General features: G+C 43.9%; 2 protein-coding genes across 3 annotated transcripts in view; both read left to right on the top strand.

Moving 5' to 3' along the window:
• Positions 1 to 978: 978 nt before the first annotated feature.
• Positions 979 to 18110, top strand: not (ubiquitin carboxyl-terminal hydrolase nonstop). The gene is made up of 12 exons (XM_037430723.2): positions 979 to 1363; positions 2686 to 2818; positions 3389 to 3502; positions 5311 to 5412; positions 5844 to 6016; positions 6116 to 6263; positions 7033 to 7135; positions 8802 to 8893; positions 9531 to 9576; positions 14037 to 14354; positions 15402 to 15551; positions 17692 to 18110. Exons 1-12 carry the CDS (start codon positions 1244 to 1246, stop codon positions 17732 to 17734), a joined length of 1542 nt encoding a protein of 513 aa, XP_037286620.2. The 5' UTR covers positions 979 to 1243; the 3' UTR covers positions 17735 to 18110.
• Positions 18111 to 24471: 6361 nt separating this feature from the next.
• LOC119180380 (transmembrane channel-like protein 7) overlaps positions 24472 to 27296 on the top strand; it is a 51976-nt gene continuing 49151 nt past the window's right edge. The window contains exon 1 of one of the 2 annotated variants that reach the window (XM_075868570.1): positions 24472 to 24605. Coding sequence is in view for 1 of the 2 variants with exons in the window: in XM_037431569.2 (XP_037287466.2) it covers positions 27055 to 27115 (61 nt within the window). In the remaining variant the exon portion in view is untranslated. Of the gene's footprint in view, positions 24606 to 26694; positions 27116 to 27296 lie in introns of those variants that run through there. The other variant, XM_037431569.2, reaches the window with a different exon arrangement.

Raw genomic sequence — 27296 nt, 5'->3', positions numbered from 1 at the left:
CATTCTTCAGAGAAGCGTGGCATGTGCTACACATTTACTAGGAATTTTGTGCAATTTTTTTATGCAGTGGCTGACGAAGAAAAAGAATCATGCCTGAAGTGGGTATGTGCCAAAGTTAATAGGTGATCAAGAACGAGTTTTCTAATGGGCTGGAGCTTTGGATGACCCACTCGTTATTCAATTCACATTGTGTGGCACCTGGTTATGTTCCTTTGATGTTCTAAAATGCTTTATCACTCATTTTAACGTGATTGAACCTTTCCCGACATCACTCCTGCGTAAGGCCAGTTTCGAAACTATTTCTGAGCACCGGCGGGGTTCAGTGTTAGAAAACTGGGCTAGCACGCAGCAGACCCGGGTTCGAATTCCATTGTGTCCTTGGCATTTAATTTTTACGAGTTTTTTTTTTTTATTTCTTGCGATGCTGGTTACGGACACCACTGGCGGCGGCGGACAACTACGGCGCCGCACGTGACCCGTGCCCTGCGAAAAAGGTGGTGGCAAAGTAAAAATTACTTTGAATAACCAGTGCTTGGAATGGTTTGGTCTAAGTTCATAGTTTGCGTTCTTAATTACATGCTTTTCGTTTCCACATTTTATTATAGGCCGTTTGTTGAAGTGAAGAAGGAAGACCTAAAGCGTGTTGCACCCACACATAGGTGCTCCCTGGAGTAATAAACTTTTTTTCCCTGCAAAAAAACTCATGCATGCGCGTGCATAGGAAGAGGAAGTGATAAGGTGACGGCCTTTTTTTCCCCTTGTTGCACATGTGCTTTTTCGTTGCTCAGAGCACGGCAGGCCGTTTTCGGCAGTGCAGTGCCTTCTCAGCTGGAAACTGCAGTACGGCCACGGGTCCGCCCACCCTGCTGCAAAAGTTCTGGATATGGTACGAAGTAAGACAATTTTCCTTTTTCCAAATAAGACAAGTATATTTCTTCCTCCATGGTAGGTACCAAGGAGCATCATCATCATCAACAACAAAAACCGAAGCGCCGAAGCTGTGTGATCACTCGAGCCATTCACGATCCTAGGGAACGCGAGCCGGCGTGCCGGCGTCTCGCTTTTCCAGCCAGGTTGAGGACCGGCCTCTCTCTTTTGTTGCGCGGCTGGCGTAGTACCGGGCGGCTGACGACGCCGCCGCGCACGAACGCATTGTCTGCGCCTAAAGAAACTGCGAAGTCGCCGTGAATTAAAAACAGCTGTCCGCGCCCGCAGTTCACTTGTGTCGGCGACGACCCAAAAAATGAGCGCACATGGCTGTCCGCATCTGACAACTTTCAAGGAAACCAAAGGTACTCAAGCCTACCGGCTCATCCACTCCTACTTCGTTTGCTGCGTCTCCAAGGAGGCTCGTGCAAAGAAGGTGAGCTATGACGCCACAAGGACTCCTTCCCTTGTTTTCATAACAAAAGCAGCGTTCGGTTGGTTCAGTCGCGCTGTCCGAGACGTTCGACCAGTTTGTCAACGCCAACCGGCTTGGAGGTTCGGCTCTGAGTCAATCGCAGTGACGCACGCGTTTTCGTCGAAAGCAGCCGTGTCTCAGCGGTCGTTAACAGCAGCTTAACTGCTGTGCGCGAACCCTTTTAAATCGTCGATGTCTTCTTCTCCCACGGTGGTTTATAAACGCGGCTCAGTTCCAGCATTTCCGACGAACGACTGATCCCGTAGTAGCGTGCTGATCAGCTCGGGTATCCTTGAAACAAACCCTCTTAACCTTTAAAAAAAGAAAACTAAAATAGCGCAAGGACAAATACACGCTCGCGGGATAAGGGGAAAAAATTGCGCAAACTAGCGCTGCATGTTTGTTTCTTTTTCTCGTTACACATCGCTCTCCAATAAAGCTGAACTTTGCCCTGTTAGTGCGTGTGGTCGAATTACGATGCCGAGATATACATAGTGGTTTAGCCATACTTATCGCTGGAAACTGCTTAGTCGAGCTCCACAATTTGCGTTTCGCCTTTGTAGCTTATCGGTGTGACGCCGCTTATTCAATCGGTGGTTACGCTAATCTCGCCAAAATTTACAGCTTGCGCGATTAGAGAGCGTGGGGTATTGAAGCACCGGCAACACCTGAGCTCTGTATGGCGTTTGTTTCTTTGTAGCGTTTTCTTCTCGCGTCTCAAAGCAACGCATGTAAACGAGCCGACTGGGAATGGTACTCTTCATGCCTGTGCGAAATCAGCTTTCCAACCCTCAGAATTTGCAACTGTCGCACTGTTTTCTTTTCAAACTTTGATACTTATAGAATTTTATAGGTTACTACATATCTGAAACCTATCGCCCAAAATTTCATGACCATTTAAAATTTCATGACCATTTAAAAAGTTTTCCCCTCAAATCTCTGGTGCTGATATCACGGACTTCAAAATGTTCTTTTGTATTTTCACCATATTGACTCAAGAAAATTGTCTGGTACTTGGTATGTCAGGTCTCTGGTTCTCCTGGAATAAAATGTACTTCATTTTGACCCTTTGGTGATTGTGTTGACCATAGTTGACCATCAAAATCTATGACACTACGGTGACTGGTGTCTAGCTGTTATTGCCGCCCCCATTTTATTTTTCTTCCTTTTTTTTGTCACTGATGAATTGTCTTCTCACAGCAAGCAGGGTGTTCTTGATAATTGAATAGAGTAATTTACTAATGCAAGAAAGCTTTTCTCTTTCTTCTCTCTTGAACATGCAGGCTCAGCTTTGCGTGTGCCACGTTTGCCACGAAAGAGGTCCCAGGCTTCACGCATGCCTTCAGTGTGTCTACTTTGGCTGCTATGGGAACGGGCACATTCATGAGCATGCTCGCACTAATCAACATCTTCTAGGTAAGCACTCTTGTAAAAAAAGTCATCACAAAGGAGTTATTTTGTTTTAATGTGATCGGGCTTCACCCACAATAAATTGTTGCAACACTTGTCGCAGGCTGCGTGCGCAGCAGTGTCTGAAAACACGTTTGTTTCTGAATGTTATGGTTACATGTAAGGCACGACTAACACAGTTTGTTCTTGTGCTAACATGACAGTCATCATGTTTAGGGTCGCAATATTGGCCATGGGCAAAAGCTAGCCCATATCGCTGTTCATAGTTGTCGTCATGACATGCGGATGTCTGATGTGTTTTTTTATTAACTTCCGAGAGCCTGCCCCCTGATGCTTTTTTTTGTTTTGAAAGCTTTAGAAGTACTTTGTATTGTGCGTAATGCTTTTCTAATATTATATCGCCAAGATAGGAAGATATGTAAATTTTGATCCATCTCCTTATCGGATTACTCCTATCAACGAATGAAATGCGAGGGAATAAATGGAGGTTATACTTACAATAAAGCAAACATGTGAAACTGCTGGAGGTGCACTGACAGGAACTTTTTTTGTGTGTGTGTTGCCAAACTTTTTCAGCTGTTGACATTTCCTATGGAGTAGTGTACTGCTTCACGTGCGCCGATTATGTTTACGATCGTGAACTCGAAGCCATTGCCCGAAAACATCGCCGTCGTTGTGCCAGGCTACTTGGTAAGATAACTATAAATCTTTTCTCCTAATTGGTTGTTTGCTGTATCATACGTTCATTGTTTTAGTAAATGTTCACATATTTTTTACAGGACATTCCATTGATATATATATCCTATTGTAGACCAGTTACTTGGATTGCGAGACAAATTGTGTGAAAAATAATCAGTTTCAAAGTAATATTCAATGTTTCAAGCATCATTGTCAAGCATCATTGTCATATTTAATATTCAAGCATCATTGTCAAGTGACATGTTTGAATTACACTAATTAATTAACTTTTTTTTTTGTCACAGTTCTAGTAGTTGGTGCTTTGGGTATTATGAAAAGTGGGATGCATTGTGCCAATAAGTGGTATGCACTTGGTAAATGGACATAAATGGTCTGCCAATTATTAGTAAAAATATAAATATTGAAAAAATTGTCAAATTTAAGAGGCACATATGTTGTGTGGCTTATGCAGAATTATACATTAGCCTTATTCAATAAATGTGCTGATGCTCACATGCTTCACTTCAAATCGAAACACGTAAGCTTAGCTTATTTCTAGGTTGTGGTGATAATTTCGATGTCGTTAACTTAATTTTTTTTTCTGGATAACATCAACAGGTGGTGGCCGAGATCACTTCATATTATAAAAAGTAAGCAAAACTGGGGAAAGGATTGTGACTTGCTAGGAATGCACTCTTTTACTTCATTCGTTTCTGGACTTCTGGCTTTTGAAACTACGGCATTAAATTAACTGCTTTGAAAAAAAAAAAAAGAAATAGCAGTAACTTCTTAAAATGGTGCGTCTAAAATGGAGACACTGTTTTCTGACGTGGTGTCAAATCTCAAAATCGGGCTTTTCCTAAAATAGCAAAATAGCGGTTATGATGCAACAGGCAGGCCCAATTGCATAACAAGCATTTTGACATGTTTTTTGGAAGTTACGAAAAAAAAAGAGCATAGATTTTTCCCTTGTATAAAAGGGGTCCATGTGTGAAAACTTGCTTGTAAGAGCGTAAATTACCTTCTATTTAGTGCATTGCTAAACATTCGCTAAGTCACTAGACAGGTGGATTTATGGAAAAAGTGGATATTGCTATCACTGTTGTCCACACCGAGCAGCCTCATCTGTTTCGATTTTTTTTTAGTATTTGCATAAATTAAGTTGTCAGCCTTGTTCATTGGTAGTGTAGTTAGCTGTATGCTTCTAATTGCAGAGCTGCAAGGTGACTAAGCTGTGGTAGATTAGGACAGTGCTTGTATAGCTCGATAATCATTTTCAACTGCTGCAGTGCCACTTCTGTGGTGCTACCACGAAGGCTGTACATAAACATTTTGTGAAAAAGATGAAAATTACTGTTATTGTTACTTTTATTGATATTCTTTTCAATAAATGTTGCATGTATCGTTAATGTCGTGACACTTATAGCAGTTGTCATGCTAGTCTAGTTTGACATTTTTTGTATGTACTAAAGTATTGTTCAAGTTTACTTATAAAGAAAGTTTGAACAATCTATAAAACAGACAATGAAGGCAATGAAAGTGCAGAGGACATTATTTGTAGTTTATTTAGTTAGCATGATGCAAATACGAAATAAATGAAAATGAAATCCATCAGAAGAACTGTTGGAAATTTAACCCTCAACCTCCTCATTGAGGAGGTAATTTGGGTTAATAGCAAGCAATGTCTGTCAAACACCAAGTCGAATGTGTTTCTAACAGTAGCGGGATGGGAGAGGAAAATCGCGAAACTGCCTCCTCTGTACTGTTCAATAAAACACCAGCTTTCTAAATCGTCGCATTTGAAACTGTCTTGAATGCAGGTCTCCAGGAGTATTACCAGCACTGGGAACCTAGCAACTTCGAGCTTGACCTGCTTCGCAGAAATCCGCGAAGAAAGCGCATTGCTAACAACTCCTACATAGGTCTGTGCTTTTTATTTCTCTGCTTTGTAGGGAAACCACTGGGAAACACAGAGTTAGTTCAGACTGGTAGGAGTGTGCTGCTATTGTGTCATTTTATGCTCATTATTACAACAGACAAAGAACGTCAATATATAAGTCGGCAGAGAATGGGAGGGGGGGGGGCACACTCGCTCCTCGAAGGTTTCATCTAGTCAACTTACTTAGATTCACTGAAACTTTTCCAACCAGTCTCACTAGAATGCAAACTCACGCATACTCGCTCAGACTAAGACTCACCGCTCAATCCGAGTCCGAGCAAGTTTAGCCATGATTGAGTTAGCCGACCTGTGCGTCAGTGTTTTATTCTCGAATTTCACTCCCTCGCTTCAGCACCTAAGGTGTAGAATGCTCATTGTAGCTCCATATGTCTTGTCTCTTTTTTTTCTCACCAGGCCTGCGGGGGCTGATCAACCTCGGGAACACTTGCTTCATGAACTGTATTGTGCAAGCTCTAACACACACCCCGCTATTGCGAGATTACTTCCTGGCTGACCGACATGTTTGCCAGTTTCGTGATGACCCATCCATGTGCCTTGTCTGTGAAATGTCAAGGCTCTTCCAAGAGGTGATGCATACCATTATATTGCTCATTTTTCATTTGCACGTTTAATTCTGGGCGGGTTGCATTTTGCTGAATGCTGAATCTTTTGCGCGGTCTGTGCAGTTCTACTCTGGCAAATCGAGCCCCCACATTCCGTACCGGCTACTCCACCTGGTCTGGACCCATGCTCGCCACTTGGCCGGCTACGAGCAGCAAGACGCCCATGAGTTCTTCATTGCCACGCTGGACGTGCTACACCGGCATTGCAAAGGTCAGCTTGCCGGGCAGCATTTTATGTCACTGCCATGACTATTGGCTTCGAAATGGTTAAAGTAGTTGAGATGTCAGGATTTTAAGCTGATCTTGTATTTATGTGTTGCACGTGAGTTCTCATGCTGAGTTGACCGACTCGATGTTGGTTTTTTGAGGTGGATGTCTTGAAACATTAGGGCTGCAGCTTTTTTGTTACTAGTGCTGTAGGCCAGTTGTAGCATTAATGATGCACTTGGGGATCTTGGCTGTTTCATTGCAGTGGTCTTTGAGACATGTATACTCTCTGGGACAAAATACTCCACAACATGAGCTCCATTGCAAAGTTTCAGTATTTGGAAGACTTTCTAGGCTGCTAGGACAACTACAATCAAACTTTTAATCAGAGGTGCCAAGAGAGAACTTTTACAAACTTTTATTTAGAGGCTGTTTTCTTGTACTAAGTGAGAACTTGTTATTTTCACAAATCATGGCTCCTGGCCATGTTTTTTTTTCCAGCAGTAACAACGGTGGGCACTGCTAACACATGTACTCCCACAAGGAGCAAAACACTCTCATTATGTTCATGCAGATGAGTAGTATGTATAGCATCGCGCAATACACGCAGAGCTGATTTCTTATTCCTGCCCATCAGAAATGCACACATTGTGTTACTTTGGTTCGAAAGTTTTCCAACGGGCAAAGACCTGATTGTGAAGATGGCAGCGTAGATTTTTACGGTCTCGTTCAGTGCGCATCGGTGCAAGTGAAGCATGATGCTTGCACTTCAGGCACCAACGGAATGTCCACCACGAATCCGCACCACTGCAACTGTATCATTGATCAGATCTTCACTGGCGGGCTGCAGTCGGACGTGGTGTGCCAGTCCTGCAAGTGAGTTGCCGAGCGATGTTTTTTTATTCACTTACCCCCTTTATCTCGCACCTGTGCGTCGCTCTTAGACTCAACATTGCACTAGTACCTTAAGAGCCAGTTTTTGTAGGCATTATTATTATCATTCTTGTTGGTCAAATAATTTTTATCGGAAATGACAGGAAAGGAATGACCAAATGAAATGTTTGGTGTAATATATTTCTATGTGATATTCTTGTTAATGGCTGCCTTAACATTTTTAATGTCATATTCTTATGTATAAGACATTGTATTTAAATGTATAAAACATTGAAATACCTCTACCAGTTCCTACTGTAATAGTCAGGTTGCTTCTATAAAACTACTTTTATTGACCTTGTAATGTGCTTGTAAAGTTTTGTGTATTCATAATACCTTTTCATCCTTTATGATGTACATTTACTACGTATGTTCGTTTATTGTTATGATGTCTCCCTTACCCGTGCCTCTAAAAAGACTTGCAATCACTTTATTAAATCAATCAATCAAATAAATACTGCTGGTGCTGTCAAAGAAGTGTAGTGGTCCAATTGGACTAACCACACCAGTGGTCAACCACACCAGCATGGCATTCGAGGTGTCCAGGCGTGGTGAGGGAATGGAATGGTGCTCCATGGTGCCCCTGATGTGGTCCAGTGCAATTTGTTGAAAATGCCTTTAGTGATCGCAAGCCTTGAAAGGACTTGTTACTAGAGATTGAAAGAGTGTGCTCAGCACCTCCTGCCTCCCTCCCCCCACACACATAAGAAACCTTAGCATTCTAGACATTTTAGTACTATAGTGCAAGAATCAACTGAGCATAAACTTAGAAAATTTTATGATGACAACGATTTGTTTAATCTACCCCTCTCAAAACACAGCTACTTGGGCTTTTCTCCACCCTGCTAAATTGGGAAGGCTATGCGTCTTTGTAACATGTCATTTATCATTTTTTAAATGTATGAGCTTTCTTGATAGCTTTAATTTAAGAAGGGGGTGACAGCATGTCAACTGGAAGTTCGACCTCTTGGCATTGATTTGGAGTGCATCATTTAGTTTTCAGGCTTTGGAATATGTATATTTATCGGCATTATGTTGCTGAATGTACTATATTGTATAAAAACAGCTAATTGAAAATGCTAATTAGGATAACTAGACTACCTCGGCCAGTGTATGACATTTTTGACACTTTCATTATCCCTTAAAGACACTTCGTAATCAATACCAGTCAGAAACTCTTGATCTCTTTTACTAAAAATAAAGAAAGAAAGTGATTATGGCCTTTTTGCCACTGGTGTGCCACTGACAATAATTAAAGTTTGTAGAAATTAAGCATACCATAAAGTTTTAGTTTGACCAACCTCCAAGTGGGCAGCACAGCCAAGTATTGTGACCATTCTTATTATTTTATTAATTTTCTTTATTATAATTTGGGTTTTGTTTTCTTTGACGAATAATATTGGGCAAGGTCAGGGGTCTGCATTAACAATCAGGTGAGTATCGTAAGGTGCAGCTCCTAGTGGTTCAAGTCTAGAGTACTTTTGGGAAGTCACTGCACTATTGGCGGTCACATTTTTATTATTTCAAGCAGAGTATGGGGGGATGCCTGCTTGTAGTACATGTAACCCCAAAGTGATGAAACCAGTTTGTATGTCTTGACTCTGTGCAGAGGCGTGTCCACAACCATCGATCCATTCTGGGACATCTCTCTGGACTTGGGTCCGAGCAGCCACCAACAGCAGGAGCACAACTCTTCACCAGGTGAAATGCCTTTTCTCTATGCCTAACCAGCGCGTTACACATGAACCTCTGCCTTGTACGGCGGGCACTAGATGTCTGGAATCAGTCCTGATTATGTTATAATCTTCTAATCTAATTGCACCAACAAACCCGCCACGGTGGTCTAGTAGCTAAGGCACTCGCTGCTGACTCGCAGGACGCGGGATCCGATCCTGGCTGCGGCGGCTGGAGGGGAAACGCTGAGGAGGAGGGGAAACGCTGTAAGCGGGGAAAAGGAGGGGAAACGCTGTAAGCCCGTGTGCTCAGATTTGGGTGCACGTTAAAGAACCCCAGGGGGTCGAAATTTCTGGAGCCCCCCACGGTGGTTTTGGGACATTAAACCCCACACATAAATCAATCAATGGTTGGTATTTGGAACAGCTGTGCGTACATTAAATCTTGAATATTGTGTTTATAGTTGTCGGTATGTATGAAGAAAGCTGCCGAGAAGGTTCACTGATTCGCATAATGCTCGTGTGCGGCATAACATTTTTTTAGTCATTAATTAGTGTTGACCAACATTAATGAATGATTGGCATGTTGCTGTAAAGAAAAGGTGAACAAAAAAATGTTGAGTTTGAAAAGGTAATTTTACAATCTCATTCCTTTGCTTTTACAGAGGCAGAAGACTCAGAACCAACGTCTCTTTTAGACTGTCTAGAAAGGTGAGTCAAGGAATTTTCGGTTTTGGTAAAATCTAAATAAATAAGTACCTTGAATATGAGTATTCTTGTAGTGTATGGTAATTGAGGTATGATGTACCTTATTAGACCTTGTCTTGGTAACCTTTGTGTAGTTATGAGCGTCAACAAAGAACCTTATTTATCAGCACTGAAGGATGAATCAATCCAGTCATTGAATCACTCAATCAGCTTCGTGATTGGATTGATTTAAAATCTGTGCAGTGACTTATTTATGCTCTGGAAAAAAAGAAACCTACCACAACGAAGAGTTTCACAAACACTCTTCTTTAACAGGCCATCTTCAAGTGGACCTTTTATTTTTTTGCGTAGCATACATGTGAATTAACGTACTATAGTTGACAGCATTTGTTTTTTAAATTTTTACAGCTTAAAAGTTGTTACACAAAGTGTTACACTAATACTATTACGCCATCCGTAATTCGGATTACTGTGTATTAACTGTGCTTATACAAGACCATGCTTGATAAGAAAGCTGGCATTACGGAACACCGGAGTTGCACTTTACGAGAATGCCTACCATGGAAAACCGAACAAGTGCCTTCACCCGAGCAAGTGCCTCCTTCTCTTTTTCGGGAGATCTGAAATAAGTGCAAATGGCCGGGCTTTTTTTGACACGGATGGGCATTTTTAAAATCTTTAGCAGCTCTCCCGCAGCCGTCTTAAATTTCTGTCCGGGAACAAGCAAGTGCCCTCCCCCAGTAATCCTTCACCATAAGGGTGTGCTTGCTGGGCATTTTACGATAAGTGATCCTTACGGGCGAAGCTCCTTATACCGTGGGTCGTACGTGTCGTATTGTCGTCATAGCAGTAGTAGCCACCTTTCATTTAGTTCTAGAATGTCCACTGGATGGCGGTACTTGCATAGGATGAAAAGATGCAAGGTGGCGGTACGTGGAGTGTTTCCTACATGAACGGACAGACAGACGGATGCATGGACGGACGGATGAACAGACGCATGTACGGAAGCAAGCACGAACGAATGTATGGAAGCACAGACAGACTGACAGGCGCTTCGCTCCACTCATCATCATTCACTCCGTGGATATGCTGTGATTTTTTTCACTATGTTGAATTTCAGGTGACTGTTCTGAGCGGGGAAAGAACTACTCTTGACATTAAATGACAGTCTCAAATTCCCAATACATCTAGCCATTCTTGGGCAACAAGTGCTGTGTATGCACATGGGTACAGTACCATGGCTGCTGCAAAAATTTGCTGCTTGAGAAACTGTGTGGGTTTTCTATATTGCAGCCTATGTCGTCACACTGTGCCCACTTTTGTCTGGATTCTAGCTCAATTTTCGCTCACTTGCCAATGTTCAACATATCATAACTTTTGTTCAGCTGGGTTTAGAGCATTTATTTCAGTGGCACTGTGCACTGTTGTGGTTCCAGATTATTTTCCAGATGCTAGTTTACTTTGTAAATCTTTGTGTAGGAAAATTATTGCTCACAAAAGCCACTTGAAACGTTATATACAGTCGATTTTTGAAATATCAAACTTGGATATATCGAACAGTTGAGAAATTACCTTGAATTTTCTATGCAGAAGTATGGGACTGGTGCATCCGTATATCAAACTCCCGCACAGTGACACACCCGCTAAAATCGAACGCTGCACTGCCAAAGCCCAGAAGGTGCAATTTTCTTGGCAAATACTGATCGATTTCTAGCCACATTCTAACAAGTTCCAATTCCTTTTCACGCGCAGGTGATGAAAAAATGGTGTTATTTTCGGTTGTGGTGATCTGGTTCATTGCGCAGCACTTGCGAGTTCACCAATATGTTGGGTGCGCGATCTGCAGGTCTTGGTGCATGGCCATTGTGTTTTTTAAAAGGACCAACTGCCGAGAACACCAAATTGAAAATGCGAAATGACTCAGTGATCTCGTTGCAATGTCCGTGTTATCTTTCTTGTTTGTTAGCAGGAAATGGCATGCGAGCCTGAAAAGCATGGCCTTTGAGATGAACAACCTCGTGACGTATTTGTAGTGTTGTCTGTTTTAAAACACGTGTCTCGGAGGCTATGCCTTTTCTAGCTTTCCACATCAAAGCAGCTGAAAGCAGCGAATGCCAGCTGCAAAGCCACTTCTCGCCTTGTACCTGATAAATCCTTATGCGGTAGTTGAACTGAACGTTGACTCGATCGTAGCAATAAAAATTATAACTAACGCTGTGAGCAATGTCGAGTAAAGCACCGCCCTAAACTTTCCTTGCAAGCCAGGTGACGACTTCGGGTGCGTCATGACCACTGACAACAGCGTACGGTGGCTCAGTGAACTCTGTGACTCATCAGCGTTTCCGGGCACCATCTCGAACAGTGAGCAACTTCATTGGTACAGATGACGACGTAGCTACCTCTGTCTGCATCGATGCTGAGGTCATGGCTGCTGTTGCCGGTGCCATAGAAGTGTAGCTGTGCAGTTGTGCGCCAACGTCTTTACTGCCGCCGCTAACCAAACTTTTGCCACGCTACGAAGCTTGGATCTGCGTTCTGCGTCAATCAACGTTGTTGTGGCCGAAGGAGCTGAATTCGCTTATTTCAAAAGCTTCAATGATTGTGGATGACGGGAATTTGACGGCGCGCTAGAAGCAAGGCAATTTTATGGACTATTTTCATGAAAAAAAAGTGTGGTTCGAACACCTCGTTTTTCAATTAATGTAAGCAAATCAATATGTTAGTGCTTGTAATGATTTCTGAAGCCTGAAATGCTCTAATTTAGGCCTTAAATACGAATATTTCGTATCTTAGATTTTCAATATATCGAACTATTTCACGATCTCCTTCGAGTTCGATACATCCGGGACCGACTGCATTTTAAAAACTCGACATTACAATAGAAAGATAATTGCATAGTTGCAGTCGGCGCACAAATATACATAGACTCAAAGAGTTTCACTGAAATCAATCGACAATAGAAATTAAATTTTAAAGGACGTTGTTGTGACTGGCGTCGGAGCTGACGAGGCAGCGGCGCTCTTTGGATCTTCAAACAAGTAGCCGACAGGCTGGCTGCCTATGACGGCCAGGCATTGTCCCTCCTAGCCGGAGGGTGAGGCGTCGTGTCGCCACGACATCGTAATCGGTTCGGGAGACAAGTGCAGCGGCTTCCGTGAAAGATGCTGCGGCGACCGCCGCAAATCGTCCCGCTGATTGAGCGAACAGATCGGTGGACCCTTTGATGTATGCTATCACGAGTTTGGGACCCCTCGACCAGCGGCACACACACACGACGACGAAGAGCCCCGCTGGCGCCACCTTGCAGTGCAGAGTCACGCCTCAATATTGGACGTTCACGTGGGCCGTGCATGCTCGTCCCCCTCGCCAGTTGTGTGTGATCTATGATTGGACAGTACCATCTGCATGTGTTCCCTGATCTAGGGATCTGGGGAGCACATACCCTTTATAATGAGCCACCCGGCTCATTCGAAGGAACGCCATGTAGAGGAACGCCAGGTTCGAAAGCTCGCCATGTAAGAAAGAGCTCGTCATGTACGAGAGCTCACCTTGTACATAATGTAAATAAACCCTCTTCAAGACTTTCTTCCTCCTGCCTCGTCAAAATCATCCCGGACCTCCGGTGCCTGCAAAACCCGGTTGTAACAATGTGTCTACATACCCTTAAGACTGAGTTGTCTCAAAAGTACTTCAGAATAACTTGATCGGAGAAGTACCAATGAAAGCTAACAGACAATCATGCCAAGGAAAGTATAAGGGATGTTATTACAGCTAATTGTCATGTAAATTTTCATTTACATTTACGATTACTTGGAATACCATCCTCTGTACTTTGCTTGACTATCTGTTAAATTTACATTACAATTGCTTCTAATAACATTCCCTATACTTTCCTTAGCATAATTGTCTGTTATGCTTTGTCAATATTGTCTAAAAAAGAACTTGAGCCCTTATATGTACATTTTCCTTCACAATTAGAGAAAAGTCATCAAGCAATCGAAGACATAAAGTTTCTTGAAATTAACTAGAGGGGATTCTGGCGCTGCAATCGTTTAGCAACCATCGGAATGATGAGTAGTACAGGAATTTGCCTAGTCTTTGCAATCGGGGGCCTCGAATCACACTTGAGGCTTCGTTTATTGCTGTGTTTCGGTTTCGTTTTGAGGGAAAGAACGAACCATTTTTAACTTCGTGACCTGATTTGGAATGGTAAGCCTAAATGATTAAGGTGGTAAAGTGCAACCGTTGAACATTTGCTGATCTTTGTTTCGTGAATAAACAGCTTCAGGCCACGGGAACGCAAACGGAGCCGTACAAAGATTAGAAAAATCCGTGTACTACCCATCATTTCCTTGCTCGCTGAAGCGCCGTGCATTGCAGCTCCCATAGACACTTGTGCCCGAGTTACCTCTAGTGTATTTACAGGAAACTCTACGATCTGGGAACTCTGTGTCTGTCGCCAGGTTCACCCGTCCTGAGCACCTGGGCAGTTCTGCCAAGATCCGGTGCGGCCGGTGCGAAAGCTACCAAGAGTCGACCAAACAGCTGACCATGAAGCAGCTGCCCGTGGTGTGCAGCTTCCACCTGAAGCGCTTCGAGCATTCGTCTCGCTTTCACAAAAAGATCTCCTCGCTCATCAGCTTTCCGCAGTACCTGGACATGAGCCCTTTCATGTCGGGACCCCGGGCTCCGTCGTCGTCATCGTCGTCTTCCAAAGGTGGACGGGCCGCCACCTCTTCGAGCCCAGCCAGTCCGGCTCCTCAGCCCTGCCACGATAACAAGTGAGTCGCAGAGCTGTCTCCGTGCAGCGTGAGGTGTTAACTAGGCATCAGCAGTATGCTATGTTTACCTTGTGCCTGTACCAAATTGAGGTAGTGTTCTCGTCTTACAATAAAAGAAGGCTCAACAAACTATTGCTGCCAAGATTTTCAGCCAAGCTGAATAATTGGGTGTTGAAATCAGTAGACACAAAGTTGCATCAATTTTTTTTAATACTGGCCAGGTATAGTCAATCTTGATACTTGCTGAGATGAATGTTTATATGCACTTATGAACACGTTTAATATGCACTCATTTTTCTCTTATACGTAATGCATTGTTTTTTAAATATGAAATATTTCATGTCCCTTTTGAGAAGCACAATTTTTCTTAAACCAAGATAGTTAAAAAGTGAATACTAGACATGTCAAAATAACATGGAATCGGAATTGTGCACGAACAGGTGAATGCCATGCTGGGATTTCACTCATTAATGTTTCACATGATACCTTGAGTAATGTTCAAATGGGTTTAGAATATCAGTTTGTGTTTTACTGCCAACAGTTTCTATTCCAGCTTATTGATTTTGTAACTATCTCAGTTTTGGCAAAATCCTGGTCCCAAAAAAGCGCATGAAATGCCTTGTATTTTGGAGACTACAAATTATACTGCAACAGTTTGAAATCAGCAAATACATGTTGTGTGTGATCTGTGATTGGACAGTACCATCTGCACGTGTTTCCTGATCTAGGGATAGTATGCCATATTATTTAGTAGTTAGAGCAAGCCCTCACGATCGCTAAGTTTGTCATCATTAAAGAATGGATAATAGGCAAATGCCCATTTTGTACTTCGCGTTCCTATTGTTCCTCTATGATATATGAGCGTGACTCAGAGGTTTAGGAAGGTTAAGAAGTGCCTAAAACGCGCTTTTCTGGTACCTAACTGTTCGGCTTCTAGTCGTCTGTATTTGCACATGCATGTATTTCAGCTAAATTACACTCGTTCAAGGTACAGAAAGCGTAAAGTGTCCCGTAGCAGCCAGCCCTGAGGGATTCCTGATGTTGCAGGTATTGCCTATTTGCTGTCGTGAACCACAGTGGCACTATTGAGACTGGCCACTACACGGCTTACGTGCGGCAACACCGGGACCAGTGGTTTAAGTGTGACGACCACCTAATCACGCGAGCCAGCCTACAGGATGTGTTAGATTCAGAAGGGTGAGTGTGCACAGCTCTGTCATTACCTTCATTTGTATATGGGCTAATTTGTTTTTATATATGAATCTACCTTTCATTGAGGAAGCCTTGTCTCAGACCAATACTTGTTCATGGGGCCATAACATGGTCATCCAACAATTTGCTGTTTTCAACAAGAAAAGAAAGTATTGGGTCTATCGTGCCTATACATACAGTCGACGTCTGATTTCCCGGACCCCCAAGGGACTGCAAAAACGTCCGGAAAATCGGGCAGTCTGGAAAAACAGATGCAAGCGAAAACGCTTTTAAATAGGTATTTTCTTGACGGAGCAGGTTATGGCAGGAGTACATAATTCTCATAGCAATTAAGCAAATAAGCAAATGCATTTTTTAGGTGCTGTGAAAAGAGTCTTGTATAACCGCCCCGCGAGTGCCCCCCCCCCACCCCCACCCCTCTTGGAGGAACGAACCAAGTCAGTTCCAAAACGTCGAATTTACGCATTTTCACATACTTTTTGGTTGAAGTTAAAATCGTTTCCCAAGAAAAGAAAAAAATCTGATACGGCCGGCACTACCACATTTGTAAATGCCTATGCGAAAAAAGAAAAGAAAAAGTCACTTATTTTAATTTGCACGGCGTTCCACTTGTCCACAATGATGTCTACCTTAATTTCAGTTATTGTCAAGCTGTTGCTGTACATCAATGACAGTGTCAGTGCTCGTGTCAACTCCGAGCTCATTGTCCATGTTGACGCTGCCTCTTCGATCTCCGTGTCGGAGTCGTCCAAATTTTCGTGGACTTGACGAATTATTTCGTCATCGTCAATTCCGTACACAGCTTGAAGTCTTCATCAGCTTCGGCAAAGTCCTCAAGGGTTGTCCTGACTGGAATCTAAACATTAGCAGTGTTTAGTGGTTAGCGGTAAAGAATCATGAAAATCGAATAAGGAAAGCTATAAGTGTCCGAAATTTCGGACCTTTTAATACATTGACTCTATGGGGAAGTTGACTGTGCCACAGGTGAGTATAAGAAATCGGGCATGTGTGGAATATCGGGCGTCCGAGAAATCGGAAGTCGACTGTACATGAAAAATGAACTATTAAAGAATACTTTAGTGTAAAAGAAGCCCCAGAAATCACTGGCTATAAACACTGTCCCCGTTGGCAACTGCCACTTTGCCACGGCGCATGTGACGTCATGTGCTGCATAGGCTCATGTTCTACAAAAGTTTCAGCCAGTGCAGTTAATTTAATTTCAATGCCAAGCTAGACCGAAATAGCCTGATTGCAGGTGCGGCGGACCAGGCATCAAAATCGTTAGCTGGAATCCAGATGCTTGCACAGGAAGCTGCAGGTTATTTCACCAGTCAAGAGTGTGACAGTGTTGCCCAAATTTCGTGTATTTATAAAAATATTCAATTATTAATTAATGCAGTTTCACCACCTCATTTGGAAATATGCAAGGAGTAACACACATAACACAGAATATGATCTGTAATTGGGTGTCGTGGTGCTTTAAGTCATTGTAACTCCAGACGTAGAGCAGCTGTAGAGTTGTGCGTGTATGTGCGTGTATGTACGTACATGTGTGTGTGGTTACATGTGCCCACTTTGAACATGAAATGAATTCTTGTTTGTCTATTTGGCGTATGTACTAAGCTTCCACTGTCTTATTAAGAACATCACAAAAAAATAGTTGGCTCTCCTGTAATCAAGAGCAGATGTTATAGTAGCCACAATCTTAACTGGGTATAGTGCATGCTTACACCCCTCTCCTATTGCTACACAATACTTTACTGTCCATACAGATCTTGAAGGCCATGCTTTTGCTTGAAAGACACTGAAAGTCAACAGGTGTCTAGTGCCAAGTTCAGTGTGCAATAACTATGCAGGGAATGAAATTTTGACCAATTTTAGGCGTAGGCACTTAGTGATTGGACTGCTTAGCAGGACTAGGTGGAATTGAAGCAGGCCGGTAGTGCATGAACAATGTGCATGATCGGGGTGTAAAGTGAGGGGGGAGGGGCCTTCCTGGACCAGCATCGAAACTTGTAATCAGCAGTGAAATTGGAGCGGTAGCTCGCTCGTATGAGAAGTTAGGGGTGCTTTCGTGAATTTTAGTGGGTAACTTTCTATGAACTGCCTTGCTTTTTTTTTTCAGCTACTTACTGTTCTACCACAAGCAGATCCTGGAGTACGAATAAGAAGAGCCCGGCGTTCATTCCTTGTCGAGATGCGGAGAAAAGAGCGAACAGGCCCTAGTTTGGAACTAGCCCGTTTACGTACATTGTGTGTGTATGTGCATGCGCAGAGACTTAATTTCCTGTGATCTTGTTTCTCATCACTGTATCACTGTCGGTTGTGTCTTCTGCCCCGAGAGCGAATGCAACATGCAGACGGTTTCAAAACGGGTCTGCATCATCGAGTGTTTTTTCGAGCGAATCGTGGAGAGAATGGCTTAGGTTTTCCAATTGCTGTACAACACACCCCTTTCACCAATCATCGTCGCTGTCCTCTGAGCTTGGCAACACTGTGCCACTTCACTTGCTCAATAAATTATTGCTTCCTCGCATGCTGTTACTCTGCCTGTGCTTGTGTTGACAAGGGTTTGGGGTAGGGGGAATTGTGGTCTGGGAAAAGATTTTTTAAATTATTGATAGATTTTGATTAGACTTGCTAAGTTATTGCATATATACATGTTAATTTCAGATCATATGCAATCACTTTTTAGTACCATATGTTGTTTTTAGAATATCATTCATCCTATTTACGATTTTGAAAGGAAGAGTTTGCAAAAGCTGTGAGAGTAACAAAGTAATATGGCAATAATGGACTTTGCTAACCCTTTTTAACAAAAGTTGTGAAATGTTAAACAATCGTGAATGAAATCTCACCTTGGCATGGACTCACTTGCAAATGCTGCCTTGACAAGGCTAGTCCACTTGTTTCATGTTGGCTCCGAGGGCAATGTTCAAGAATATTTTTAATGTCTTCAAGCCTCATACAAAATATTAAAGACAATAATTATGCAAATGTCAATTTGACATGTGAAGTGATGAGTAAAACTGCTAATGGCAACGTTAGTTCGTGAGATGCCAAACAATGCAATGAGGTTTTGAAACAGTTTGCGTACTGTCCACAGAAAAAATCTTTACAAATTGAAAACAAAATGGTTGCAGGAACTGAGCATGTAGAGTATGCCTACCTCAGTTCAGCAACAAAAACTGAAAAAGTTTTGGGAAATAAAGAAGTAGTCATTTGACAGGTGAAGTAGACTCTGGCCTCCCTAGAGCTACTGCAGGTGGCTTAATTTAAGGAGCCATGTATGGTAATTTGAGCCCTCCCTACTGGCACTGCCCCTGCACTGGCTGTGCACAGACCCAGGTGTTAGGGAGGCAATATGTTCTGACCCCCATCCCCGACCTTAATTTTCGAACATATACCTGCCAAAGAAGGGGACCTACCAGATCCTTCAATAAGCAAACCCCCCCCCCCCTATTTCCATAAGCACTAATCTACAAAAAGCTTTTCCTGACACTCGGCCAGCTGCTACAGGTTAGTGACCTGAATTCCTAAAAACAATGGGATGCCTAGGCAAGTGTGCACTAAGCTGCAGTTAATCGTGCCAGTTCTTTGGACATGCTTCGGCAGTAGCTCAGCAGCAGCAAGATTGCGCGTTTACGAAGTAAGGGACCAGACAGGAAAAAAAAAAAAAGCCGTCAAGCCAGCTACCAGGGACCGTATAGCTGCCAAGCCAACTAACTGCTAAGCCAACCCAGTGAAGTTTTCAAAAGTACTCTTAAAGGGCAGAACTGGGGGTGCATTTCTGCTACACAACAAAAACTCGCCTGATCCTTTGTGGGTTCACCCAAGACTTGTCAATGTACGTGTTGATCCTGCCCTGCCACCCTCTGCAAGCTTTGTGTGCCTAGTATTGTTTTACACAGCCTCCGTGATCGGCCCACGTTTGACCAAGCTACGATGTCATGCAGCGGTAGGTGGAATTTTTTTTTCAGAGGGTGGGGGGGGGCACCTTTTAAAATGGTCATTTGACGCTCTGTATGACAGTGCGAAAAAATTTTCGGAGACGGAGGGGGGGGGGGGGCACGGGCCGTGGTAGCGTGCCACTACCGTCTGTGTGATGGCGGCATCGTGACGTCACGTGAGAATTGTGCTGACATCACGACAAAGCCGCAAATTTTTGTTGTAGACGTTGTAATGACGGATTGTGGTGACATTATTACGTGATGAGAAGATAGGTACGTCCCAGCCCCACATAGAAGTCAACCAATAGAGAGGCAGTCGCATAAACCCGGTCTGGGCATATCATGTTCCCACCAACGATAGAAAAAATAAGTGCAAGCTCTGTGGGATGAGAGGTAGCGTGAACCACATAATCTGGCAGTGCGATAGATCTTCAGGTGCTAAATATAAGGCCTGGGAAGCCATGTTGCGAAGCGAGAAACCTGCTGCACAGAAACAATTCCGCTGACGGAAAAGGCGCGGTGAAGAGCTCAGACCTATTCGCGTGCGTTTAATCATGGAGGTGCCAGCCCCCGTCACCTAGGCATGTGTGCCGGGGCGTAGAAGGCCACCTGATCAGACGAAAGATAAAGGTATCATCATCACAATGATTTCTTTCGTTATTCGTGCTGTGCCCGCTTTCGCCTTGATAATTGTCATCTCACGTGCCTTGCATCTGCGTGCACCTTCGTACTCGAATGTAATCAATTTAAGGTGGCAATAATTTGCACCCGTGGTGGGCAGTCTTTTCGTTCCGACGTTTAGGGGGTTGAATGGAGACAGATTCCAAGGCCTTCTTAACCGTCATTATGGACGGGTGCAAATAAATGTTAATTTGCTCTCTCTCGCCATAACAATTGATCATCATCTGGTTTCCTTACGGCACTAGCCACTTCAAAGGGGCCTTGCAACACTTTAAAGCGCTGCCGATCGGTAGTAGAGGCTGCCGAGAACACGCGAGCCAAATATCATATCGATGCACGCGACCTGGAATTCACAATAAATTCTCAAAGTCGGCTAAAAATTGCTTTCTTTTTTCTCTACGAATGACGAAACAAGCTAAAAAATCACTCGTCACAGCTGTTGTATCAGCCATTGGCTGATTTGAAGATCGCGCGCTTGGTTGTTACAGAAACAACCGCGGGAGGCCACGACATGTCCAAGCGTGCATGCGCGATCAAAAAGCGCGCCGCGTACTCAAAGAAAAGAAAAAAAATGCTCAAGGTCATAAGGGGCGCGTGACGTTTTTCTTTCCCGATGCACATCTTAGCGATTCTGCTCGTGCTAGACGGATTCTAAAAACTTTTGAGGTGATCAGTTTGTAAGGCAATAAGTTCCTTTTAAAATCCATTCAATGGCAACCCTAAAAAAGTGTTGCCAGGCCCTTTAAGTAAAATTGAGGCACGCGAGACAGATGATGGTATATCGCTGTTAGACAGAAGAGTCTCCCCGAATGCGCCCTCAATTGCTTTTTATTGAGTGTGTCTTACATCTCGGGAGGCAAGAATAGTTTACTGATTTTATTCGAACTCCACGTCGGTAGGGGTTTTTAGGGGCGAAGCTCCTTATAGCGGCACCCGTTCGTCACTTGTAGCCGTTGTAGTAGCGTGTAACAAGTATAACATTTTGACTTCCAAGGTGGTGCCGGGGAGAGATTTCTTCTGTGCGTTGTACATGTGTTGTACATGTGCGTTGTACATGTGCGTTGTTCTGTGTGTGTGTGCTCAATGTACATGCCAATGGCTACTAAGGGAGAATGAGAGACAGGAGAATTCGGTTTTTAGTTAATGCACATGCTGCGAATTTTTTTATTGTTCAACAACGCACAAAAGACAAGAAAGGGTTGCTACGCGTTATACTCGCTGGACGTAACCTCCTAGGTTTTAGAAAGGTTTAGCGAGCTTTGGGCCGCAGTGCCATGAATACAGTGAACTAGTATATATACCATGAACTCGAGGTGGTTAAAGGTGGGAAGTATACACGAAGCGCAAACCATAAGAAAGTGTGCGTGTGCCTCCTCTCGTTCAGTCCTTGGAATGTCCGCTGGATGGCGGTGCTTCTATATGAGGAATATATGATGAAAATATGCGAGATGGTGGTACTTGGAGTGTTGAATAGGTGGACGAACGGGCACGGATGGCTGCACGGACGGATGGACGCACGGACGGACGTAGGAGCGAATGCATGGACGAAAGCAGGGACGGACGCACAGATGAACGTGGGGACGCACGAACAGACGCACGCACGGGTGGCCTCACAGACGCTGGCATGGATGGACGGAAGCAAGAACGAATGGACGGGCGGATGCTTCGCCCCACTATCCATCATTCACTCCGTGGATATGCTGCCATTTTTAGGGGCGAAGCTCCTTAGACCGTGGGCTGTGCGTCCCCTGTAGCCTGTATGTAGCCACCTCTAGTTTAGTTCTTGCAGTGTTCACTAGATGGCGGTACCGTCCCCTGTATCTAGCCACCTCTAGTTTAGTTCTTGCAGTGTTCACTAGATGGCGGTACCGTCTCCTGTATGTAGCCACCTCTCGTTTAGTTCTTGTAGTGTTTACTAGATGGTGGTACTTGTAGCTGATGATGAAAAGATGCAAGATGTTATAAACTAGAAAGCGGTACTTGTAGTTGATGAAAGACGCGAGATCTTATAAAATAGGAATGATGTCACGTATGGCGCGTGTCATTGGTTGAAGGCAATCGTTCGATTTAGTGCGGCGACGTACGCTAGGGGGAGCGATGTAATAAAATCGAGTGGGCAAAATGTACAGAGGATTCATGGTTTACCAGGTTTACCTCCGGAGCTTCGCCCACTCATCATCATTCACTTCGTGGATATGGCGGAATTTTTTTTTTTTGTCTCTCAACTGTAATCGCCTCCTAGCTTACTTGCGACACCCTTGCTGAAGAATAACATATGCATGTATTTTGTGTTTTTGCGCACCTCCCTCGCCGCAGCACGTTCACACGTGCACTTTTATTTACAATCCTATTGTTTCGTTTTCGCAGTTCTTGAAAAAAAGAGAAAGAAAAAAAAGAAGACTTCAATTGACATTTGAACAGCAGCTGCGGATTTCATTTCATTTATTGCATCCTTAAAGGCCCGAGGGCATTACATAAGGGGGGGGGGGGCAAAAAATACGCTGTGAGTGTGTATAATTCAAGTTGAACAAATTAGTATAAACAGTACAGTTCTAATATGGTAGTTTGGTCAAAAATGACAACAAAAATGAATCAAATAACACACAAAAGAAACGCTTTGGCTGGGAATTAGAGTACAAACAACTAGGCACAAGCAAATTATACATACAGTACGTTGGTAGAATATATTTACAGCCACGGGTTAATGGGTGGAATCAAAGTGGGATTCCAATTTAGCGCGGAATGATATGCGGTCAGGTGTGGTAACAATGGTGTCGGGAAGGCGATTCCAAAGTGTTATTGCTTGGGGGGAAAAGGAGTCGTTCATTGCGGATGTACGGCCGTTGATTCGTGCAATAAGCTTTGAATGGTTAATGCGGGAAGAAGTTCTGTTTGTGGGCTGTAAAAGTTCGTGTCTTGATTGGAGTCGGAAAAAGAAACTGTGGAGGAGGCATAGGCGCGAGATGAGGCGGCGCGACGCGAGTGATGGCAGTTCAATTGATTGTTTTAGGGCGGTGACGCTGATTTCTCTGGAGTACTGTGAGGTTATAAAGCGGGATGTTTAGAGTGCTCGCGCCCAGATTAGAACAGGTGTGAGTGGTCACATACATTAACTAAAAAAATCTTTGCACTATATAGTTAACCTTCCTGCATTTCCTCTCCGTTTCTTTCTATATACGCTACGTCACTACGTCGCTGCAGTTGATCCTGGCTCTGGTAGGCGGGGGCATGGTCAGAATCTTGCGAAGGTTGAAGACTGAACTGAAGGTACTTTTGTGGTCCTGTTGTGCGTGTTAGAAGAAATAAACGCCGACCACAATGAAAACACCAGAACAAAAAAAGTTTTGGCTCCCGCACAATCGCTTTGTTCACAATCACGATACGTCTTTTTTTTTAACGTAGAAATTTCATTGGGGTCAGCGTTAATTTATTTTCTGCAATGGCTCCCGACCAGACGGGATTCTATCAGACGTACGTTCCTGCGTGAGTTACAGAATTCAAAAAGTTCTGGGTGAGGGAAGGCTTATTTCCCCCTCCCCCTCTGCACGCACCCCTGAATGCTCTAGTCGACTGGCCTTTCACTCACATTGACGTTCCTGCACACGTCGGGGGATACGCATGAATTCGTGGAGGTGCAAATACAAGGGAATATGGTGGTGGTGGTGGTGGGGTGGAGCTGAAGTTCTTCAATAGTTCCAGATGCCACCTTTCCTCCCGCCATGAGCAAACATAGCCAGAGCGGAATATGCATGAGTTACTCCGGCCGCCTTCTTGCCACCCTGGGAGAACTCACTTGTCATGGTGCCCTCCCCCCCTCCCTCAATGACAAAATCCTGGCGAAGCCCTTATGCTAATATATAAACTATAATCACGTGAAAACAACGAAATAAAAAAAGGAAATAGCGCTGAACCGGCCTTGTAGTGAACGTGTACGTGGTGAATTCTGGAACACTTTGAAAAAAGCGACACAGTCTGGTTTCCTTCCATTTTCTCCCGTCCGTGTCGTTTTCCCGCTGTTTTTAAGATGATCAAGAACCATCGCCAACGAACCCATTTGTCGGTACATGCATACGTCGGGGTTTGAAGATGAGACCGCCGCCGCCTGCTTTTATAATGGGCCATCTTCCCACTCGCATACTGGGACGTGGGCCAAAACTCCGCGTGGCCCGTGACAAGAGCCGCCATCATGCGTCGTTTGTGTGTTTGTTTATTGCCATTCGGTCCCGTCAGCGTGACGTACGCACTCCGGTGCCAATTCGGGCGGTGCGAGGTCGGGCCAGTCGCACACGAGACCTGAGGTCGTGCCGTGCTAGGCCACGCTTTCTATACGCCCGCCTTGGTGTTGCGTTTGTATTGTGCTTCCGCGTGACGCTTGCTGTAAACATACCCAGGAGCTGATGAGCTCGAGGTAAGGATCTTTTGCGTGCTTCTAAACAATCGCCTATAGTGATAGTGTCGATGTCGTCACAAGGGATGAGTAGAATATCACCTTGTTGTAATTTATGCCTAGATAACATAGCCAAGGGCGTCGGCAAGGCAGGCAATGCAAAAGTAGCATTGCCCCACCCCTCCCCCCTGCACGGGCGCCCCACCAAGTCTCACCAGCGCTTGTTGTCATCCCGCGTGCGAATTTCCTTGCATGCCACATAAATGAAAAAGGGTCATATCCGACTGGATCATTGTATATGATTTTTTTTTCAGCTGGATAGACTTTCGGTTCGATGAATTCAGGTGGTCATTATTAAACCGGAGGTATTTTAGAAGAACTTTTTACTAGGCGAATTGGTGCGTAAGTTTGCTGAACGTGTTACTTATGGCGCATTACTTGGAACATGAAGACCGGAAAGGAAGAAAGACAGATGATCGCTTATCTGTCTTTCTCCCTTCCCCGTCTTCATGTTCCAAGCACTGCGCCACAAATAACATGTTCACCAAACCGGAGGTATTCCCGCTGAAAAATGGAACTCTTTTCTCCTGGGGCATATTGAAAGCCTGGTGCTTTCGCACTCCATAAAAAGAAAGGATTATTTAGCGTGTCTTTCTGTCTCACTGCAATAATCGACATCTTGCTTGAGTTTCCTGTCGCGAAAACTCCGCGACCGCCTACCTATAAATGCTCACACAGAACTTCAAAAAAAAAATGAAATGGAGGCTTGAACTACTCCCTAGGACCAGGATAAAGTTTGTTGACTGACTGACTGAAGTGGCTAATAGCTGCACTCAACTTAACGGCGGTGTCGCCTGTTCAAAGCATGTTTGTCACCTCGAGGCAGGGCGTACCTAGAATATTTTGTGAAAAAGGGAGAGGGGATAACATGATCGCCGGCAGGATCTTCTCTTGGGCGGTGCAAACCAGCCTTGCATGAGCAAAGTGAAGTGTGCCCATGTCGTTTCCACTTTGTTTTGTGTCTCCTTCCTTACTTGGTATACCACAGTAACTGTAGCGCAGTTTTTAAATGTTTTGCATCATTCTGTGGTAGGGGAAGAGCACTGGTGTAGCGTGAGTGACGGCAGGTACTGGTGTGGCTTGAGGGGGGCAAGTGCCCCTTTTGCACCCGCTGCCGATGCCCATGGGGGCTACTATACCCACATAAAATACAATGAAATTTACGTGAATCAGATCATAGCTGACACTTTTGACTGTGTTAAAGATATGCGATTTCCTTGACACACTGTATCGTGTCACTAGCAGATCTTAAACGAGCGCTTTCGCTCATGTCAGATCTTATTTCAATGCAAAAGGTCTCGAAAATGTTGCGTGCACGTGTCGCCGTCTTCAGTAAGACGACCTTTTGACATCCGCGCTGAGAGTTTCGTGCGGCTAGGCAGGGGCGTAGTCAGGGGCTGGCACACCAGGCACGTACTCTCCCCCTCCCCCCTCGAAAAAAAATTTCTGGCTAAGTGACAACCGATGTGGCCCTTCAAATTCGGATGTAACACAACAGGGCGATTACCGAAACACCACAACCACCGCATTCTGCAAGCTTGTTAGTGTATTTTTTTGCCACGTCTTTTCCATAGCATTCTCTTTTGGCCTTATAATACATGCTTGATAATGTGCTCTGTGTAAAAAAAAGAAAAAAAAAGAGAGGCTTGCTTTCTTAGCTACCTTTTTTCATACATACGTAAAGAAATGTAAGAAATAAGCGTATGAGAAAGAGTGGCAAGGGCAAATGCCACATTTTAAGTCATCTCGCTGAGAACATACGCTTTAGGGAAGGTGCCAGATAAACAAAACACTGGGAAATAAAAACTTGAGACCGAAGTAAGAATAAGGTGCCATGACGCACTTCAAACCACCCGCTTACACACAAATGATAATACGCATGCGCAGAGCAAAAAAAAAAAAAAAACTCTCTGCAAGAATCTTTTCTTATGGGAGAGTAGGGTTAAAGAATTTGCTACAGCACAGTGGTCAGATAAAGCAAATGCTTTGTCAAATGACATCATGACATATATTTATAAAACTTTGAGAAAATACAAACCACTGGGTTATCATTGAGAATCATTAAGCACAATACGTCAATTAATTGACTCAATTGGATATTTTGATATTTTGCTTGAGTGAGCGCTGCTAAGTTGACGTTGCTCTAGCGAATATGATAGGGTTAAGTTCATTGGTCATCAGCTGAAAACTGTCGCCGTCGTGGAACAAGACTTCATGTGTCAAAAGTAACAAAAGTGTAACGTAACCTTCGTGTTGTGCGTCCAAGGGACCAGAACACTGCTGTTCTACTCCCAGAACTACCAGAAAATGAATATGCCGAAGTGACACCGACGCAGTAGTTGAGGAACAAACTTTTTTACGCTGTCTCGCACTGCGGTAGCCTTCGTAACCTTGGCACCTTGGCGTGACAATGTCGACGAAACTGGGAGAACGCTGTGAAAACGGCGACGACGATGATTCGGACCCATCAGGTGAGAATAAAAAAGTATTCCGAGAGTACTACAGCTGGGTCAATGGCTCAAGTAAATTTGCCCTGAACACCTGTTGCTTTATATATCTGTAAAGTATGGGACCTGCTAGCAAGTTTCTCTGTAGTGTTTGCGGGTAACTGGTAGGCTGCCATTCGAGTAAAACTAAGCGTTTATGTCGAAC

This window comes from Rhipicephalus microplus, chromosome 7 (genome assembly GCF_043290135.1).
Source record: "Rhipicephalus microplus isolate Deutch F79 chromosome 7, USDA_Rmic, whole genome shotgun sequence".
NCBI lineage: Eukaryota > Metazoa > Arthropoda > Arachnida > Ixodida > Ixodidae > Rhipicephalus > Rhipicephalus microplus.
The sequence above is the reverse complement of the archived record's forward strand: the minus strand, read 5'-3'. Positions and strand labels throughout refer to the sequence as shown.